Source organism: Schistocerca nitens, chromosome 4 (genome assembly GCF_023898315.1).
Source record: "Schistocerca nitens isolate TAMUIC-IGC-003100 chromosome 4, iqSchNite1.1, whole genome shotgun sequence".
NCBI lineage: Eukaryota > Metazoa > Arthropoda > Insecta > Orthoptera > Acrididae > Schistocerca > Schistocerca nitens.
Window position 1 is genome coordinate 194,976,685 of NC_064617.1, and position 22,758 is coordinate 194,999,442.

General features: G+C 37.4%; 1 protein-coding gene across 1 annotated transcript in view; it reads right to left on the bottom strand.

Annotated features, from left to right (window-relative positions):
- Window positions 1-434: 434 nt before the first annotated feature.
- Window positions 435-22,758, bottom strand: part of LOC126251326 (DENN domain-containing protein 5B) — a 524,570-nt gene continuing 502,246 nt past the window's right edge. Inside the window, exons 19-22 of the mRNA XM_049951665.1 lie at window positions 20,655-20,857; window positions 14,430-14,612; window positions 12,020-12,167; window positions 435-4,139 (exon numbers count right to left, since the gene is read on the bottom strand). Of these exons, the coding sequence (XP_049807622.1) occupies window positions 3,956-4,139; window positions 12,020-12,167; window positions 14,430-14,612; window positions 20,655-20,857 (718 nt within the window). The 3' untranslated portion in view covers window positions 435-3,955. The remainder of the gene's footprint in view (window positions 4,140-12,019; window positions 12,168-14,429; window positions 14,613-20,654; window positions 20,858-22,758) is intronic.

The following is a 22,758-nucleotide window of genomic DNA, read 5'->3' on the forward strand; positions in this document are numbered from 1 at the left end:
CCTGCAATCCTAAAAAAAAAATCCTGGATATTTCTCAGATGAAAAAAATCCTGGGTTTTTCCTCAATTTCCCAGCTGTCCCAGGGTGTGTACACCATTAAATATTCAAAATCACACCATGAAAATGGTCTGAGAAGTAATAATGAAAGAGTAAATTTAAAATTTAATGAAAATTTAAAATTTAATGAAAGAGTAAATTTAAAATAGTTTTTTTCTTTCCAAATACAAGCTTGACAAATAGAAATACATGTCTCTCCGTGGATAACCCAATGACATCATGCCAATCCTGAAACAGTTTCCAAAGAGATATGCCAAACGTGGCATGCTCATTTCAGACTATGGTCTTTTGAGATCATTCTCATAAATCACAGATTAATAAATATTAACAATCACAAGTAAAATTTGTTGTGAAATGACATAAAATTTATTAGACACTGTACATGTACAACATTCACAAAGAATACTAATGGGAGAAATGATGCCATCCAAATTTTACATTTTAAAAGTGTACATTTAAGAATCAAATAGAAGAATGATATGGATGATACACTGTTCCTTTCTGTTACATAACAATAATTTTTAAAGCTATCTGTATCTTAATGTATGGCTTTAACTCAGCATTGTAAATGCAAGTAGAATTTACTGAGCTAGAGTATTTAATAAAGGACACAGTTCTATTTTGATAAATGTAATTCTCATAAATAGAAAATCTTTTACTAAACACGTTCACTGTAAAGCTGTCATAAAAACATACTTATTTCCATAAGAAATACGTCAAGTAAAGCACAGACATGGCATGTACAGAAGGGTAAAATGGATATTATCAAACAATGATTTGATGATTGTGGAATGAACATGCAGTTCTCAGTAAAGGTGAATCAACCTTATAATACATTTTATCACAGACTTGAAAATTATTTTCAAGGTTTGTACATAGTCCCGAGTATTTGCTAGGGATATATAAATTGATGGCTTCTAGAACAGTCATGTATATGAATTTCATCAAATACAGGAATCCAGTGAATGTATTAAATACAAAAAGTACTTTTAATATCGCAAACTTTATCCAAAATACAGATCTGAAAACTTTTACACAATTGCTATGTGACCAGAAAATCATAACAGCTGAAATAAAAAATGTTGGTATATTATTAAGAATTTATATAGTGATGTGTATGGCATACTAGGAAATGATCTCAGGTTACACCAATCAGGTCTTATCTGACGCAGGCATCTAATATCTAAACGACATCCCAAAGTTATATCTGTACTACAATGCTTTTCTAAAATACAAATACTTCTTTGCATGGATGCATAGATTTTACTTTTGATCTTTGCTTCTTGTATGATAACAGATACAAAGCAACAGAACAGAAAAAAATAGAGCAGTGCTGAAATCTACTCCAAAATTATAAGGCATATCTGACATTGCAGAGTGAAAAGACCCAACACTATCCCGTAAGCCTATACATAAAGTCAAGCCAAGGACAGTTACTAACAGTAATATACACTGAAAGAAAAAGTGTGAGTAATAGCTGAATTGAAAGGAAGGTGTGGATTTAAGGGAATCACATCAGTCACTATTTCAACAAAACACAGAAAAACAAGTCAATTATGACAATGACACTGATTATAAGTTCCACATTTCTGCTACGTTGTGTTTGTTAGAAAGTACAAAATGGGCTCCAATGTGAAATACACTGACACCATCTGCACAGGAGAAAGAGCATGTTACACAACATAGGAGCTAATGCTCCAGGCCCTAATATTTAACCTGTACGAACCACTGTCATGTTTATTGCCTGATTAGCAAACAACAGCGGTTATAACCCAATGCAAAGTTCTGTGCAATTCCATATTCATGGGTTCAGTTACATAAGATCCTTATCCATTAAAAATAACAAAGGTGTTCAGAAACAAAAGAAATCATTGTTTTGTATTAATAGGGAGGAAAGATGTGCGAAATAAACAAAGGCATCTACATAACAGGTATTTGTCTTCATAACTTTACTCATGAATTGTTCGAGGAGAGAAGGGTGAATCACATATGTCTCGCCTTCCTCATTTTAAGATTTGGGTAGACTGTACAAATTCATTTCAGTTTTTCATATTAATATGACATATGCATGCATTTCTGTCAGGATCACTACACTGAGCCACAAAAAGAGTAATCAAAGACCCAAATATTATTAATCATTTATCTGAATAGTCTCATACAGAGGTTGGTTCCATTTCACATACATTTCTGACATGAGAGAAGGAAGTGCCACAAGTCAACAAGCTTACATTTTAGTTTACAGAAATTAACCACACATTCACAGTAAACTTATTCAATTAGTTACAACAAAAAGGCATCAAATGTTTCTTGGGATAGGAGACACTCAATTTCTGTTGTGGATTATTACAAAGAAATAAAAAATATATCAATTACAATTTGTTGTGCGTATCAACTGTCAGTTCATCAATATAAAAATATGAAACTAATTGACAATCTTCCATGTCATATGTTGGCTGTCTGAAATTTACAATGAAGCATTTTATTCTATGTACGGACCCTGATTCAATGTTTTCAAAGAAAGCTTTTTTTGTGGCATTCTGAAATTAGGAGCGTACAAGTGAATAGCACACTAAAGAACCAAATTAGCTTTGTGAACACATCTGCACCACATTTCACAATGCAATCATAATATCAAGAGAATTACGCAAATTTTTTGTTGATGTTAGAATATTCCCTGAGTATCAAAATAATTTTGTTCAGTCCATATGACTCTACAAATGTATCCCTACTCTTTAATTTAACTCAGTGGTCCCACTTTCAGAAAAAGCTGTACTGTCAACAGTAACTCAGATTCTTTGTTGCATCTTGGGCAAACAGTATGAGGGCATATCAGAATTTTGAATTTTTTTCAGTGCTCATGATAACAGTTTTTACCTCACTAACCTAAAAATAACCTACTAGTGGTCATATGTTAGCAGAGTTATACTGCTACAAGTAATTTAATTCTGTAGGATGCCATACACATCAGTGACATTTCAAAAAGGCTCTTAGCACAAAAAACAAATGTGGACACATACCATAGACACACAGAGAGCCACAGCAGCCTGACACTGGGAGATTTAAAATATAATTTCTGAAAGAAGCCAGGATACAGAGAGAAAGCACTCTTTCTATCAGGAAGAGGAGAATCAGACAGATCCCTAGACTCATAGTTTTATCTCTGTATTGGAGTAACACTTCCCATGGTAATGTATTAGAGTTGTCTATTAAGGAACCTGGAGAACTTGAAAATTTCAGCTCTTATAAGAGATTGCCAGGGGCAGCAACCTGAAATCAACCAACAACTTAAAACTTATGAAAGAGATTCTTACTTGGCTTTCAAATCTACCAAATCAAGTGCTAATATTAGCTGGCAATTTAAAAGCAAAAGCACCCAGAAATAGTTCATTTTGACATTATTATCTGCCAAATAGTTGGTCATTTTTGTTTAATGAGTATCAGCATGAATGCACATTTTTTGAGTAATGCAAACAAAACTACTATTGTGAAAGACATCAGCTACTCACTGAAAGAGTAATAATATTCACAAAATTAATCATTGTTGTCATGTAGTAGGAACTAACAACAGAGTATAATAAAAAAATTTCACAATGGTAACTAGAATATAAACATCAATTCTTGTTTACTCAGTTACAACATATACATAAATTTAATTTTCACAGTAATTTGTATGTTTCAGACCTGTTCACATCAAGCATAACTGCCAGCTGCATGTAAAATATGACAGGCCATAAACATATACATATCAGGTACACAATGACTTCAAAACTACTTCACAGTCATTTCCTCATATAAGAAGAATTGAGGGGGCCTCTCTGCTTACTGACAGGAACTGTCTGAGATGAGATCCACACTATATGGACTAGCAGTAGGCAGACATTTACACTTCAAAGGCCCTTCACTGTCCAATATCCTTTGTGATCGAGTTTTCCAGCACAATATCAAATTCATCAAGTGAATGAAGAATCTGAGTGAGGAAGGTCCTGTACTGTGGGTTCCGTAGGAAAGACTGCTCTTCATACATATCCAGTGTAGCGCGTGTTAATGACAGTGGCTGCAGCATGCGGCTTAGAAGATGTTCCCTGTAACACCAGCAGGTATACAGAATATGGATAAGCATATATTTATACAAGTCAGGTAATATTTAAAGGTGACATGTATGTCAGAATGGAAACGGATTTGCAATCTCTCAGTGGCTAGATGTTTTTTTATAAATAAATAAAAAATTATAAATAAACGAAATCACTTGGTAAAGTTAAAAGCACAATTTTAATATATACTGATTGTCCTCCATCAGTTCAAGCCTTCAAGGAAGCCATAGTATCTTTTGTAGTTTTTATTTCCAAGAACTCAAAGAGAATTCCATTGAGGTGATCAACATTCAGAGTTGAATTGACTTGAGCGATTTCCCGGCAGCTTTTATTCATTATATGATTTGAAGCTGACAAAGTGGATCACTTCAGAGGGCACTTCTTGATCATACCTAACAAGAAACAGTTACTATAACACATCAGGTAACTTGCCCAGACTCCCTAATTTAAGGGAATGAAGAATTATAATCAATTAAAAGCAAACAAGCCATTGCAGATAAAGTGAAGTCCACTAATAGAGTAATGTCATTACTCAGAGGAAGAACCCATCAAGGACAAACTGGTTATCTGAGCAGTGCTATATTACGAAAAGACTTAAAAAACAGTATTTATAGAGAAGAGACATTTAAAAATTGAATAATATATTTTTATCATGTAGCCGTAAAACAATAATTTCTCTGTCGAGAAATGCAAAGAAATGCAATGCAAAGAAATATAACAAAGTGATCTAAAGAGACGACAAGATACGCTCTTTTGTTAATTTTTTAGTCGACTTCACTTCTTCTCTTGTCTTGTCTTGATTGTGTATAGAGAGACATCTTGCGAGTGCTGGCAAATGTAAGCATATTTGTATGAGTTAAGCAGATTATATATATACTGATTTAATATTATTGTGCACTTTTAATTTGTAAGAGGTGATCCCGATTTCATGTCCGCCTTCCTTGAACTAACCTGCATTCAAGTAATTTACAGTTCAACAATCGCAGCGGCCAATGCAGCCAACGACGCCATTACGTGGCGATATTAACTTATGAAAAATTAGCGGAAGCGAAATACTCGCCCGCTATTAACATAATATTAATTTTTCTCCACAGCCGCACAAAGTTGCAGAAATACGTAGCTTTAAGATTCTAATTTTCAGTACTATAGCTGACAGCCAGAGCCAGGACTCCGACTACGTGGCAATAGTTAACAGAGGTAAGAAAAAATGCTCTCGCGCGTGTGTGGGCCACAATTGTAATTAATAACTAAAGATCTTTTGCTTTAAAGTGAGCTGACTAGCCGAGGAAATTAATATGAAAAGTTTATTACATTGTTCAGCTTATATGCTCATGTTTTAAGATTCAGGGAGTCTAACATTCATTAACGTAACAAATAATTTAAGATTAATATTGTTAAAAAGGAGAACTTCACAAAAGCATTTAATCGTAAAATCAAAATTAAATGAAATATCATTTTTATTAAGGCCCACCACGTAAGTCGGTAACAATCAAAAAATATTAATAACAATAATAATATATTAAATTACGACGGCCGACGGACGCGAGATTGGCGCCGCAATTTTGGGGCCCGATTAGTATGATTCTATTGTAATGAATGTAATTATGTATGTGTCTAATTGTTGTAAAATATTAATGCTTATATGAATTCTTTTACATGTACAACAACAAAACCACACCCTGAGGAGATCTGGAGGAGAAAAAGTGTAGAAAAGAAAAAGATTGCGAGAAAGAAAAATAAGTAAGGTAAGGCCTATTGTGCAAGCATCCTGTGTAGCTCTGTGTGGACTATCGAACCCATGTGCACATGAGATACCTTCGGTGTTTTGTGTATTTATGTGTGTATTTTTGGAGGGGATAATTATTCGTTTTGTTTATTTATATGTTTATTTTTGGAGGGGATAATTATTCGTGTGTGTATCAGTGTTAAAGATTCGTCAGTGGCTTAAAGTGAATTTATTATGGGTAAGATAGGACAAGCTAAAGCATCCGTACCAGACGAACAAAATTTTGTTAATATGGAAAGTGAGGGTCATTTGCAATACGCAAACGAATCCCAAGCCACCGCCTCACATAACATAATTTCCGGAGCGGGGGGGCGAGGATCTGTGGTCGGTGAAGGGGAATAGAATAACAACAACTCCACTGCCTGGGCAGGGGGGGCAATCGAGTGCTAGATTAAGCGGGGCACCAGTATGCTCACCGATTGCAGATCCATTTGCAGAATTTCTGCACAGGTTAGAAGAAAGAGATAGGGAAAAAGAAAGAATGTTAGAACAGAGGGAAAAACGAAGAGACGAAAAATTGGCTCAGATGCTACATGAGCAGGAGAAAAAATTAATGCAAAAGCTCATTGAGCGAGAGCAGCGCAGTGAAGCGAAACCAGACCGTATACAAAGCGAACTTACCGAGATGCGGGACGCGTGCAAAGAAATACCCGATCTTGTACAAAGCTTAGCCAGCAAGATGCAAAAACTACAGATATCGCAGGGTAGGCTTGAAGACAATGTCCAAACTTTAACCACCCTCGTGGATAATGTGGAGATAGATGCACGGACAAGTATTTACGCATATTTGGAAGTGCAAGCTCAAAATGTCAAAAAAGAATTTAATGAATGGCTAGAAGTAAAGGATCGCGAGATATCTGCAAAGACTGAAAGCAATGTAAAAACTGCTGTAGAACAAGCGACTGTGGCCGCGAGTGTAAATATTGACGCTAGTGCTGCCGCACTACGTGCCGAATTAACACAGATCAAATCCCTGTGACAGCGGAGTTGCCAAATTGGCAACAGGAGATCGCGCGGAGACTGTGTTGGAAAGCAATGTAAACAGTGGCGGACAGATAATGAATCCGACTCTGCGAACTGATTACTATAATAACGCTGACGGTAGGCAGGGTGCGAGTGCGCAACCGCAACCTAATGCGAATTATTATGAGCACGAACAAACATGCGATACCGTGCAGCGCACATCACGAAGTAATGAAGGACACAGAATGTAGCAATCAGATGTGCAAAAAAGAGGACAATGTAATAAAACACAGGACGTTCCAACCCTTCAATAGCGAAAAACGAAATGTCCACCCTGTGGTATTTATTAAGAGCTTCAGGAATGTGTTTCCCAGGGCATGGACGGAAAGACAAAGAATACAGTTCGTGGTCTCCTTTATTCAAGGTGACGCGGCACTGTGGGCCACCGACGTGTCCGAAAAATGTCTAACGAAGCAACAGTTTGAAGGTGCATTCTTGCAAAAATTCTGGTCCGATAGCGTCCAAGAAAGACTACGAAAGGAGTTGTAAAGTCCTGAAATGTACAATCCTAAGATGGGAATGTTACGCAAATATTTCGAAAAGTATATAAACAAAACCAGGTACTGGGACGAGCCAATGTCTGATCGTGACATAATCAGATTAATAAAAATGAAGTTGCCCAGTGAAATTAAAAGATATTTCATCAATGTGCCAGAATACGATATAGAACAATTCATGAAAATAGTGGATTCTGTTGACTTATTGATCGAAGATATGAAAACCGAAAACAAGTGGAACCATGCAGGCTGTAATCAACAAAAAGCCGATTACAATAGCAGCCACAGTAACAGTAGTAACTTAGTACCAAATGGTAACGGGAATAGGCAAGAGCACCGGCAACAGAATCGAGGCACAAACAATGGCAATGGTTATAACGGCAACAGTTATAATCGTCAAAATCGAAAGAGACATCATGATGGACGCATGACGAATGGATATAATGGTAACGGCAATCCGCAATGGCGGAACAACCGAAACCAGTGGCGTGGTTGTAATGAACCGACACCACAGTGGCAACAAAACACAGCGCCACAATGGAACGCCAACCCAGGTCCGTCACAGAACATGTCAGGAAGTTACAACCGACCACCGCAAAACCAGAGCCATACACAGTATCAAATTACACCATCGGGGAGGCAGGGCGGCCAACCCAATAGTAGCAACAACAACAACCAGAACCACAATGTGAGGTTAGTGGATGTGACAGACAACTGTCAACCCACTAATGCTCCCACAATACGCCCTCCGTTGTTGGCTGCAGGATGGTGTAGTGAGGGCACATTCACGGATGACAGCCATAAACTTTGTATGCTAAGATACAATGAGGGAATAAAAATAGAAAAGGAACTTATAGAAATACCGCAGAAATGTAACCGAACCGACAAAAGTGTTGTGCAGGCTATATTGCAAGCAGATATGTACGGAGCACCAATACAGATAATAGTCTATAACGGTGCATCAACCAATGTCATGAGTGCAAAGTTTTACAAGTACTTGAGTCAAAATAATAGAATACCAGTATTGCCAGTGAAGAATTGTCGTGTAACAGGTGCAATAGGTGCACAATCTCATATCATAAAGCACCAGGTGCAAGTCGAGTTTACGGTAGGAAATGAAGCAATGAAAAGCTCGTTCCTAGTAGTTAAAGGATTAGGTGTTGCTTGCATCCTGGGGATAGAATGTTTACGCCAGAGGGACACAAAAATCGACCTCTTGTGCGGGGAAGTAAGCATTATGAATGAGGGTAGACGGGAAATTTTGCCATTGTTGAGGACACGGGAAGTGCACGGTAAATATTGCCAGAGCTTTCAGTCTATATTCGAAGGAATACAGGTAATGAATTTATATTCTCACTTAAGTACAAGACAAGCATATTACAAAGAATTTATTACTGAAGACAAAGAGGAAAAAAGGAAACTTTTTGCCATGAAAGTCAGGGAGTCAGAACATTTGACTGAAGCACAACAAAACGAATTGACTAAGCTACTTACAGATTATGAGAACGTGTTTTTGAAAAAACCCGGTGTTACCGAGGGCTACACATATAACATCGAAGTGGTACCTCATGATACTTTTTGTCACGCAAACTACACCATCCCGTGGTCAAATAAGGAGGCAATTACGAAGGAAACAAGAAAAATACATACAAAGACTTAAAGAAGTTCGCTCAGTAGAGCAACGTTTACATTTGTGTGTAGTAGGTTAAGTTTATAGTGCCTCTTTTTTTTTTTTTTTTTTTTTTTTTTTTTGTGAGTAAATGTTCAGATTTTAGTGTAACATTTAAAGACAATGAGGCGCACAAGATTAGTGTGATTCAATTTTGTAGATGTTAAGGAATAACAGTATTTTTAAGCAATTGCATTTTGAAAAAAAAAAATGATCATAGGTTTAAAAATATTTTACAAATTTCATGTTTAAAAAATGCTTTAAAAAATATTTAAAAAAAAAATTCAACAGCATTTAATGATGAAAGAATTTTTCATTAGTGTGTCATGAATATTTTTGAACTGTAGTAGTAATGAAACTTATGAAATTCAATATTATAGAGTATATGTTGTTCCATGTATTTATGTCTATATCACTCATAATTTACTAAACAACATGAGTGCAGGGTGTACATCACCCAAGGTACCTCATGTGTTGTGGACAAGGTACAAAGCAAATCAGTAAACGCGACTACCGCTATGCACTGTTAAAATATATTGCCATCTGCTAAGGCAGAGATTTGCACGAATTTATTGTGTAAAAGAGTCACAAATCTAACACTAATCTAGGAACTTGCACGCTAGGCCTAGATTATAAAATATGTACGATAATGTGAGAGGCAAAGTTTTGTAAAGTCGAGCCTGGCTCTGGAGGGCAAGTATGCAATGAGTGGGCAGACATGTCATGGGGACTTACCTCAGATGAGACGAAAATACAATTGTATAGTCAAAAAATCTGAAGGCAAGTACGACTCTAAATGGAAAATGAAAAGAGATAATTAGTGCGAGAGACTGGTAAAATCCAGTACGAGCCAAAATCCAGTTCAGACTGAATGAAATACATTAGTGTTTGTGAACTAATCGAAACAGTTACTTTAAGCAGTGTGAAAAACTGTGAAAGTGAAACTGTGATACGGACAGTGAAATGCTAGTATTGAACGTTCAACAGCGGTAAGGACGCCAAACGCCAATGTTACGCACGAAAAACTGTGAATTTGCTTATAAATGTAAACTGTTAACGTGAAGTGAACCCACAGTCAATATTTTTGGGACAGACTGTAATTTCAGTGAGTACAACAATGCGAGATTGGAATGCGATGCGTGGACTGTTGCAAAACAGCGACCGCAGAAACGGCGAATGTTTGTGCTAAGCTCGTATTGGGACACTCACCAGTGCCTGCGAGTGCGGCGAAAACATAAATAATTTTATCAAGACAAAAACTGACTTGTAACGGAAACAGTGGTGCATCAAAACTTCATTCACGGGAGAAGATCCATGTCATGTATTCTGCAGGACAGTGCTGGCTTGACACTCGGAAAATGGCGAAAACTTAACAACAACTGCCGCACTAATAAATGCTTCTTTCCCACTAGCGTAACCATCTGCAGCGGGAAACAAATATTACGTTGGTTGTGTGTATGTTTCATGTACTACGTCGGAGATGCGTAGCAGAGCTGACTCCTGCCAACAAGCGCAGGGGGCGGATATCATCCCACTCTGCCACGCCCGGGCGAGACAGAAGCGCATCGCCAACCATGCAGCCGATCAGCTGATTCTGACATTCCGTGACGGCAAGAGACACGCTGGCGTCGAGCGGGCGTTGACCTCTCCACAGCCGCCACGAACGCCGACTACCGAACACACCAACCGGCGCCATCGCGAGCTAAACGTCGCGGCGTAGATCATCAACGACACCGCAATCAATTGTTATAATGACCTCATTTCTTTGCATAGTGCAAGAAAAAAATATTTGTAATGTATGCACATCCTGTACTCCAATGACATCCCAGAAACAATTAAGTGAAAGTAAACAAAGCAGTTAGTCTGTCGCTCCGCCGAGGTTTTCCCCAGGGTTTCCCTACGGCAGCGCCAAATGGGGAGCGAACAGTTGACACCCCTGGGACTTCAAGTTCTACAGACTAACTCGTGATTGTATACCTTGAACACTGCAAAAGTTGCAACCCTAAGAAGAAGCAGCCAAAATGAAACTAATTGTATTTTATGCCCTTTTCTTTTGTACATGACTGTGTACGTAACCAATTGTATATTACATTGTTATGTAGATAACTTCATCTGTATTACACTTTGTGTGCAACACACCTCAGTAATTACAACGGTGTAAACATACGATGTGACATATGTAGACTGTGAAAGAAAAATCTGCGTGTGGACACTGTGGACATGAAAAAGGAAATATTTATGTCAAAAAACACGAACATTTTTTATGACATAAACATTTCGGGGGGCAATATAGCGTCCCCAGTGCTATATTACGAAAAGACTTAAAAAACAGTATTTATAGAGAAGAGACATTTAAAAATTGAATAATATATTTTTATCACGTAGCTGTAAAACAATAATTTCTCTGTCGAGAAATGCAAAAAAATGCAATGCAAAGAAATATAACAAAGTGATCTAAAGAGACGACAAGATACGCTCTTTTGTTAATTTTTTAGTCGACTTCACTTCTTCTCTTGTCTTGATTGTGTATAGACGGACATCTTGCGAGTGCTGGCAAATGTAACCATATTTGTATGAGTTAAGCAGATTATATATATACTGATTTAATATTATTGTGGACTTTTAATTTGTAAGAGGTGATCCCGATTTCATGTCCGCCTTCCTTGAATTAACCTGCATTCAAGTAATTTACAGTTCAACAATCGCAGCGGCCGATGCAGCCAACGACGCCATTACGTGGCGATCCTATGAAAAATTAGCGGAAGTGTTTTTATTGTGCATGATGCATTTTGTTAATCATGTTGCATCAATTAGTACAGCAACTGCGTTAATGATGGGAGTGCCTATATGAGATTGAAAAACCAGGTATACATAAGATTTTTTTTGTTTTACTCACCTTGCACACAGACATATAAAAAGCTGAAACTTTCCATCCTTGCCAAGAGACTGACTGGAGTTATCTACTTGGTCCACAAGGTTGCAGTAACAGAGAACTGTCTCATCTCCTAAATGAACTTGTTCTTGGAGGTTCTCTCTTGCTCGTACTGCAATTAAAAAGTAATTTATCATCATTTATCATTTTCATGAGCACATGCAAGTTTGGCAAAGATTTCCATTCTAATATACCATTTTACTTGCAAATGACACAGACAAGTACATTGGGCATGTGAACATAGTTCCAATATCAGAATTACTAAGAGGTTTGCCTTCTTTAAACTAAAGGAATCATGATTTTATATTTGTAAAGTGGAACAAATTTGTATCAGAGTCCAGAAACAAAGGAATAAATGAAAATTTTGTGTATAAAAAAAGTAGTTTGCACTTCTGTAGCATATACATCATGGGAGTTCTTTTGTAAGTGATTTCTTTAATATATGAGTATTAAGGGAAAACAATAGTTTTTACATTTAATTACTTTGCTTTATTTCAAACGCATTCAGTTAGCAGTTTAACATTTCTGTTTAACATATCTCCTTTAATTTTTGTATGACATAGGAGTGCAACATTCCTACATTGTTTGTCATTTTCCATGATATATGTCGAGACCTGTCACTTCAGATGGTGAGGAGTGTTGCCTTTCAGTATGACTGAAAATCTTAAACATTCATTTAAGGACATCATAAAGAGTCCATACTAAAAACTTAAAAAGTTTGCTGATCATTTTCATTCCCTAAGAACACAATGGAGAAATATTACGATTTAACTGTCCTGTCACTAACGAAGCCATCAGAGACAGAGCACACCCTTAGACTGGGAAAGAAAATTTGGCAAATTGTTTCAGACAAATCATCCAGTCATTCACGCTAAATGATTAAGGAAAATCACAGAAAATCTGAGTGGCCAGATGGGGATTTGAACCACTGTCCTCCTGAACATGAGTCTAGTGTTTTGCCAATTTACTGCCTCACTCAGCCCCATTTTAAATAGCTAGAATTGTTAATTATGTAAAAATAAGCTTCGGCACCACCAACAACCTAAACAGGATGCTTATTCATAATATAAAACTATTGTATACAGATCCAGATGCATCTGGCATTTACAAAATTACCTGCAGCCATTGTAACAAATATTATATAGGCCAAGCAGGCAGAAATTTCAGATCTCTATTTAAAGAGCATATGTATTGCTACAACTAGGGAATGTAGCAAATCAGCAGTAGCAACACACATTATAAACACAGGCCACTCTTTGAAAATCAAAAACAACCTTGAAATTTTGCATAAATCAGAAAAGCATAATAATGCATATAATGAAAGTAATGGAAATATTCATTCACGATACAGAAAATGGAGATAATGTTCTTAATGCAATAACTTATTTTAAAAACTCAAAATTCTTCGGCAGCCTTAAGCCAGTTCTAATGCAACAGAATCAAGATGTGCCAGTGTGAAACAAATGACTACAAGACTGTCAGTATGACAAATATCACTGTAAAGAAGCAATAGTTGATACTCATCCACACATAATGTTTGAGCAGTGAAAATTGTCTAAATAAATGTCAGATTAAGCAGTGTAATAGTGTAATGTCACCTAACAGCACTGCCAGTGTACCAACAATGTGCAGGGCACTTTGGGATGACAAAATAATAAGTTAACAACTGACACACAAAAAATGTATCAATAAACATTTGAGGCACAGATCCATGCCAGCAGAAGACATCACTGGACATCAATTTCTGGCCATCCACTGCTCCCTCTCACCCAAATTTGAGTCACTTCAGTAGCGCAATAACGAACAAACACCTCTATGTCAATTTAGATTAAGACGTTTTATCTTTAAATAACACTTATCTGCCTTAATAAATGGCTGACAATGAGCAAAATATGCTTCAAACATGTGGCAGTATGGTAAATTATACGTAAAATAAACAACTGTCACTGGTAGCAGAAAAAAACACAATTTTTCCACATAATCACAGTTCCTAAACTTAGCCAACATGGCCACAATTTATTCACTAGAATCATGTTCTTTTATTTTTTTCAGGGTTACTAACTTTTTTCTTATTCTTGGAACTGCAATAAAAGGTAACACACTTATTGCCAACAGTCATTTTAGACTAAGACACAAAAAATTTTAATTTTGTCTCTAAGATTTACGATGTCATAATTCACCAAACACGCAAGTTCCAAATGTCAAAACAACAATGACACAATAGTAAACTAAGAGAAAACACTGACACTTAGCAATGAGAAAATGAGAACTATTAAGTTCATAGCTAACTGAAATTTTTCAGATCAATACAATTGCATTTTAATAGTTGTACATTTGGAAAGAAAATTCTAAATTCCAGGAAAATATTTCTTACCAAAGTAGTCCCAGAGATACAAGTTTCTTCCAAACAAGCGAACTGATCTGAAACCCACTAAAAATGCTTGTTCAAGGCAATAAACAAGACCCATCTCTCCACACAATAGCAGAGTTAGCCTACCACGGTCTTTTTCATATCTGCGGCGGTAGTAATACTTCACTATGCTGTTCACTGCATCACCTGCAAAAACCAGATCTATTGTATAGTCACGAAGACAGACAGACATAAAAGGCAAAATTCTTCTCTCACTACATCTACAAACCAGCAGAAAAGCTTCAAACAGAAAATTCTAAGATAGGCCAACTGAAACTCACTGATGCGTCAGGCCTGTTGCACGTACAATAGTTGAAAAATACTTTTTTTAAAAAAAACATCTATAGTGTAGCTGTCAATGACATAAGTTTATAGTAGCTCTATAGGATGTTACTTAACAAAAAACATAATACATTAAAATTTGAACCATCTATCAGGAAATTAATTATGTAAACAAAAGCTTAAACCTCACAGTGCTGGAAAAGGTGGATTGTAAGCAATGGAATAAAGAAAGGCACGGTGGAGGAGGTATTCAGCAGTGAGTAAGCACATGAACAAGAAGTTGAACACTGCAATGCATACTTTGAGCTAACAAGTACTGGGTGTGAAAGAACCAATGACGAAGAAAACACAGGGAAAGAAATTGACAAGAGATAAAGATTGGTATTACAAAGAATAACAGGTGATACATGATGGAACAGCACCATATCATATCACAATGTTAACACAATCGTGGGTGGAATACAAATAATATAAAGCTAAGCAACAATAGTGAATTATCTTTACTGTACAGTGAGGTATACACTGTTATGAAATGTACTGGCAGATTAAAGTAGTGTAAAGGATTCAGACACAACCTAATATATTGCCTTTCATAGGTAATGCTCTTAACAACCACGATATCCAGACACGACTCACAACTCCTTCTCACAGCTTCACATTCAACAGTCCCAGCTTCTACTCTTTAAACTTAACAGAAGCTCTCCTGTTTATGTTGCTGGACGAGAAAACAAACCCATATGCTCTGGCTAAGCCATTTCTCTGTAACATATTTTCTTCCAGGAGTGCTAGACCAGCAAAGTACACTAGCACAGTCTTAATCTGAAAAGGAAGCTTCTAAGGTACAATGCTCTATTTTTTTGTAGATTGGGATATCAGATGCCAAACACCTCTACTGGTCAGTGGATCTCTACGGCCTATTCTCAATAGTTTTTGCAATAAAGTTAGTTGAAAAAATCAGGAATAAGAATGATACAGGTCATCAACAGATTGTTACTTGTATTCTATTTGCAATTTCCCCTTCATATTTGGGTTTTATTACATGTTTCTCTATATGAGACTTGCTCAAACACGCCACTGACCCTAACCCAACAACAGTGTTTTGAAGCCCTTCATTTAACATTCAGTAATCATTCATCTTTGAAAAGACTGTTTACTCTTGGTTTGATGAATTATGGGAGTTTCTGTCAGTGATGTACACTGCTGAAAAAAATTAGTACACCCTTCTAGAGGCTTCCAGCTCACTCAAGATTTCTTGTTGCAAAAGTGCATATGGAGTACATTAGATGATCACGTTTACAGATCAATATCACAAATGGTTCTAGGGTGCCAGGTATCAACCCATGCCGACACACCCGTATTAGTACGTGGTGTAGCCTCCGTGGGCAGCAATGCGGGCACTGACTGCCATCCAGTCGATCATATGGACAAGAAATACTGTCCTGAAATATCTTATGCCACATCTGCTTGACCTGTTGGTGTAGTTCTGTATGAGTTTTTGGTTCAAGAGTTGCACAAGTCATTTCTCATCCTATCATACCCCACACACACTTGATTGGAGAGAAGTCCAGAGACCATGCTGACCAGGGAACCTGTTGCACATCCTACAGAGCATGGTGACTTTCACGGGCAGTGTATAGGCAAGCATTATCCTGTTGGAACAACACATCACCTTCTTGTCGCAATAACCACAAAAGAACAGGACTAACAATATTCTGCATGTACAGAACACTGGTTAGCATCCCCTGCAGAAGAGAAGAGAATGAGAGTTGTAGCTTATCATACCCCAGACCATAAGGCCTAGGTGAGTCCAGTGTCTCTTGAATTAATGCACTCTATGAGATAGCACTCACCAGGTCTACATCATACATGCAAACGACGATCACTTGCATGCAAACAGAATCTGCTTTCACCAATGAAGACCATGATGTGCCATTCCATCTTCCAAGTGATCCTCTGATGGCACCATTTGAGCTGTGCACATCAATACTGTGGCATGAGTGGAAGATAGGCTAGAGGTGTCCATGCCTGTAGTCCCACAAATAATAACTTGTTCACAACAGTTCGTGTTGATAAGTCTGGGCTCACATGCCCTCTTACTGTTGCTGTGATAGCTGTACAATCTGCCACTATAGCCCTAACAATACGACTATCCTCACAGGCGTCTGTGCTGCATGGACATCCACAACCTCATCTACAGGTGTGAAGAGGTTCACATAACCACTAATACCATCATCACTGCAAAACTGATGCCGCACATCCAACTCGGGCAGCAATTCTTCAAAAGGACCATCCTGCTACTCAGAGGGCTGCAATTTGACCCCTTTCAAACTCACTCAATAACTGGCAGACCTCACATCCAACAATTTTCACTCAATTGGCTATAGCAAGCACAAATGTGTTGTCTCATGGTGTCGTTGCCTGCTGCTTCACACAGTTGCACCACACTGAGCCTTATGGTTGTGAGCATTCCTTACTAAAGAATAGACACAGATGGTACTCACCTAGCTATGCCAGTATGCTGTCTGTTGGTGGACGACGCTCACACCATTCATCTACTATCGGGGGTCAGGGATTTTCACTTGCCTCAAGATGACTGGGTGTTTGTGTTGTCCTCATCATTTCATCATCATTCGTGAAAGTGCCGATAATGGACTGAGCAAAGCTTGGGAATTTGTATAGGCACTGATAACCGTGCAGTTGAACGCTCCACAAACCAATCATCATCATCATCATGATCATCATCATCATTATCTACTATCTGCCAGGTGGCATATGCTGTCATCGGATCAAAATTGGTGTCATCTTTCCTGCTGTACTATTCCTCCCCTCCCCCCGGCAGTGTATTTTGTGAAGGTCGGCCAAAACTGGTTGTTGCTGCAAGAAACATCACTGCTGTGTGCACTATGATTGAGGAGGATTGATATGTGACCTACAGTGAGGTGTTGACTTCCTTAGGCATACTAAAGACAGCAGTATACTTATTGTTGCAAGAATATTAAGCTTTGACAGATATTTAGTCTCAATTCTTCACAATCTGAGGCATGTGTCAAATGGTGCAAGGAAATACACGTACATGCTGAAAACTAGGAAGCAATCAACTACCATATTTACTCAACTATAAGATGGGATTTTTTCCAAATTCATCATTTGAAAAACTCAGGGTTGTCTTATATTCACAGATTAAACTACTGCTGCTGAGGTTAACATTTTTATGTTGTTTAATAGAGTATATGGAGGCCATCTTCACATTTATAGATGAAGTTTCGGCTATTGCAGATTTATTTTGAAGAATTTGAAAGGGCTGGACTGGACAAACAATATTCACTTTCAACCAGACTCAAGATTTCCTAATACACCAACATGCTCAATACAGTATCGACATAGCTTGAAGAATCATGTGACATTTGACTCGTCCGGCACTAGTGCTAGGGGCAGGAAAAGCTGGAGTTAACTACACTTATTTTTCCTTCCTTTAAAATCTTATTTAAAGAATAGGTGTTTTTAAAACTTTTATTCGAGAATCTGGAAGAAAACATATACAAAAACTACAGGCACTTTCATTTTTGCATTATCTCTCACAAATTTCACAGAACTGGAAAAGAACTTTGACCTTGCTTTGAGATCATTTAACCCCAGCGACTGGGTTAACTGGAGGGTATGTCAGGGTTACCTGGACCCCAGTTAAATAAATTAATTACACGACATTGAATAAAAAATTTATTGCAACAACATTAGTAACAACGCTAAAACATCTTTGTAAATAAGTTTACGAAAAAAGTCATGGAAATAGCAAAACAAGTGCACAATGAATTTAGTGGCATCAATCTAGAACCAAATGTTGCTTTCATAGTGAGCCCTAGTGCCATGTATCGGATTATATAGTTTGGCAACTATTTAATTTAAAGCATCGAATGCAGCAGCTTCAAATTTTAGAGTAGAAACAACTCTAGTAAAACACTTTACTTCAAAGCAATCATCGTACATTTTAAAGACTTTAACAACATAACAGTGATCTCTCACGGCAGTTTTTCCTTCTACTCTGGCTACAATGAAATTCTCTTCTTTACTGTTTCAACATTTCATAACCACTTGTGTACATGTCATTATTAGAGGAATCAATGTACTGGACATAATCAGCAGGCAGCAAATTACGTCACATCACCAATCAAGGGAATCTATACTGCATACTACAGCATTTTAGGAATATGTACTATGTTTAAACTGCAGCTTGTCTGTATCCATTTGCACCTAGAATCGAAATGACTTTTAAATTGGACAAATACTCAACAATAATATTCATTTCTGCAGGAGATGGTAAAAGTCTAGATAGGGTCCAGTGGTGCACATGTGCTTCATGCTGCAATGCTGTCTACACTCACTGGGACATAATGGGAACAAAGGGTGGGGGTGGGGTGGAGGGGGTGGGAGGGGGGGGGGGGAGCTGTTGGTCCTATTCAGCGAACGAGAGAGTGGCAGGCAGACTATATTTCTGGAAGCGAGAGACATTGTAACATTCTCATGTCAGTATAGAAGAAAATCTAATATATATTTGGATAAAAAAATGTTGTTTTTTCAGGTCCCACGGAACCACAACTTCAGAAATTGCAACATTATTTGGAAGAAACAGCCAAGTATTTATGATAACACAGACATAAATTTCACATGAAAAATAGTAGTACCACAGACAATAGGGTGAGTAAGCAATAAATCTTGGAAGGAAAATGGTCTGCAAATTAAGTAAACCATTTCTTTTCATTGATTTTATTTCCGCTTGTATTATCAAAATGTAGACAATCAATAAAAGGCATAAATTTAGAATAGGTATAAGGTTAACTTTTAGGGCAGATACTTTACGTCAATAAAACAGTTTGTAATTCTGAGTAGTCAAAATATGTTCAAAATATATTTTCTCATGAAGGATCTTGAAAAAAATGGGGTCATTTTACAATCAGGGTCATCTTATACATGGGTAAATACGGTGTTTGGGTGTTCCAAGATGAGCCAAATCAACAAAGTGGTTAATACATGAAGCACTTCCAAGTAAATGATCACTCATTTCTTTGGTCCCACTGAACAGGCAGCAACCACTGCTTTGTGCTTCATGCTTTAGACCAGGCATGGGTGACCATTGGTGACACATGGACCTGATTCGCATACTTACTTAAACTCATGGGCTGCCTCTTCATGACATGCCAGGAATCCTCCTAGCACGTAAAGTCAACTACAGCCCCTATGAGATTAATGCTGATGAAGTAACGCACAGATATTAATGGTTCTCCTTTCCTGACATGCTGTGCCAACAAATTATGCCTCAAAACACGTTTTTGAGAGACAAGCAAACACTTTATTTTCAATGGCAGACACCAATTTCTTTGTCATGTGATCAGTGAAATCATGAAAAAAACTGAAATTGTTACAATATTCTCGATCATTAAAATACCAGCTATTGCATAGCACATCAAATTACTGTATCACTGTTCACATTTACCTGATTTATTGCCCAATGAATTCTTTTTGTTCCTGTAAATCAAACAAAAAATGCGCAGACAGTAAGTTTCATGGCCTCAAAAAATTGCTGAATTCTTACATTTTTGAGGCATTGGCATCACAGTGTGTCCAGAAATACTTCAAACACTTTTAAAAATGTGTAACTTTTAAAGCAAAATGATTTTAATAACAATAAATCAATTTACACAAAAAAGTTCAAGTTTAATTTTTTGTGACAATTTAGGGAAGTGGTCTTTGTACAACAGATGTGGTAAAATGTTGCAGCCTTTAAGTAAGTATCAGTAAGCAGTCAACAGTTAAAATTTTCCACTACATACTTACAGTATAAACTATAATACTATGTAATTACAAAATTATTACTAATTCTTTGACACTACCTCAATGAGTATATTTGCTTACCAAGCATCTGTTGTATATCTTCTGGAGAGGGACGCGTTTCTGATGGACGCCGTGGCACTGAAGGACTACGGCATCGAGGCGGTGTCCGGCAGGTCTCTGCTAGTTGTTCACTCCCTACATGACGGGGAACCAGTTCTCCTACCAATAATCTTTCTGTTGAGCCATCATCAATGCCACGACCGAGCCATCGACCACATGGAAACCTTCACATTACAGAAGAAGAATCTCATTAGCAAAATACAAACACTGCAATCATACTACTGCTTTTCAATGACTGAACTGAACTGGAGTTAATATTACACAAGGAATGAACTAAAATCAAAATCAATTTAATTCATTAGCTAAAAAGTCCATGCACATCATGCACACACCCCCTGTGCACAGCTATAATAAAATGAGAGATAACAAATGAGGCTGCCTGCATTACTAAGAAACATAAAAGCACCACTTTATTTACATAAAATAGCCAAGACACACGATCTACAGGAGCATGTTGAGGAACTGTGGCTCAAGCTTAAAAGAATAGCTGACCATGCACTGGATAGTAGTACAGTTCATGATAGGAGGGACATTCCATGGTATACAGTCACTGTAGTCATCCACAGCTACATCTACATTTGTACTCTGCAAACCACTATGAAGTGCATGATAGAGGTTAGATCCCATTGCACCAGTTATAAGGGTTTTTTCCTGTTCTATTCATGTATGGAGTGTGAGAAGAATGACTATTTAAATGCCTTGTGTGTGTTGTTAATCTAATCTTGTCCCCAAAATACCTCTGGGAGTGATACACAAAGGGTTGTATTATAGTACTAGTGTCATTGAAATACTACAAAATGGATAGATTGCTACGCATCATATATAGCAGATATTGATTCACAGAGAGACACACCAACAAAATGGATAGATTGCTACGCATCATATATAGCAGATATTGATTCACAGAGAGACACACCAAAAAGTCTGCTAAACATGTGACCTTTCGGCCAAAAGGCATTCTCCTTAAGGAGACAACACACACACACACACACACACACACACACACACACACACACATTAATCCAGGTGCAACTCTCACACACATTGGGTTATGTGTGTGTGAACTGTGCTAGTGTGTGTGTGTGTGTGTGTGTGTGTGTGTGTGTGTTACTTTAAAACAAGGCCTTTTGGCCGAAAGCTCTCATGTTTGGCAGTCTTTTTGGTGTGCCTGACCAGGACTCAACATCTCCTCTATATGGCGAGTAGAAATCTATCCATTTCATAATACTTTCATTATTCCATCCTGGATTTTCCTTTTTTTTTATTACTAGATTCATCATTTAAAATTGGTTATTGAAACTTTGTAAATACACATTCTCAGGACAGTTATGTTATCTACCTTCAAAGTGTCTGCCAGTTTACTTCTTTCAACATCTCTGTGACATTCTCCTGCAGATCAAACAAACCTGTGACCATACATGCTGCCCTTCTCTGCGTATGATCGATATCCACTGTTGACCCTATTTGGTAGGGGTCCCACACACTTGAGCAATATTCTAGGAGAGGTCGCACAAGTGATTTGTAAGCAATCTCTATTGTAGATCAATTGTATTTCACTAGTGTTCTACCAATAAATAAAATTCTGCACCTCTCTCTCTGTACCCATGAGAGAGCTGTTTAATCATTACATTTCATGTCCCTACAAAATGTTGCAACCAGGCATTTGCATGAGTTTAGTGATCCCAACTGTAACTCATTTATAGCGTAAAACATGAGATACTACATTTTTCATTTTGTAAAGTGTACAATTTTACATTTCTGAAAATTTAAAACTAGTTGCCAATCTGTGCACCACTTTGAAATCTTGTGATGATCTGACAATATTTGTTCAGCTTCTTTCACTCTGTACTTCATTGCAGATAACTGCACATCATGCGAAAAGTTTGAGGTTACTGTTAGTATCATCTGCAGGGTCATTAATACGCAACAAGAGCAGCAAGCATCCCAACACACTTCCATGGGGTACACCTGAAGTTACATCTACATCTGTTGATGACTCTACATCCAAGATAACATGCTGCATCCTCCCTAACAAAAAATTTTCAATCCAATGAAAAATTTCACT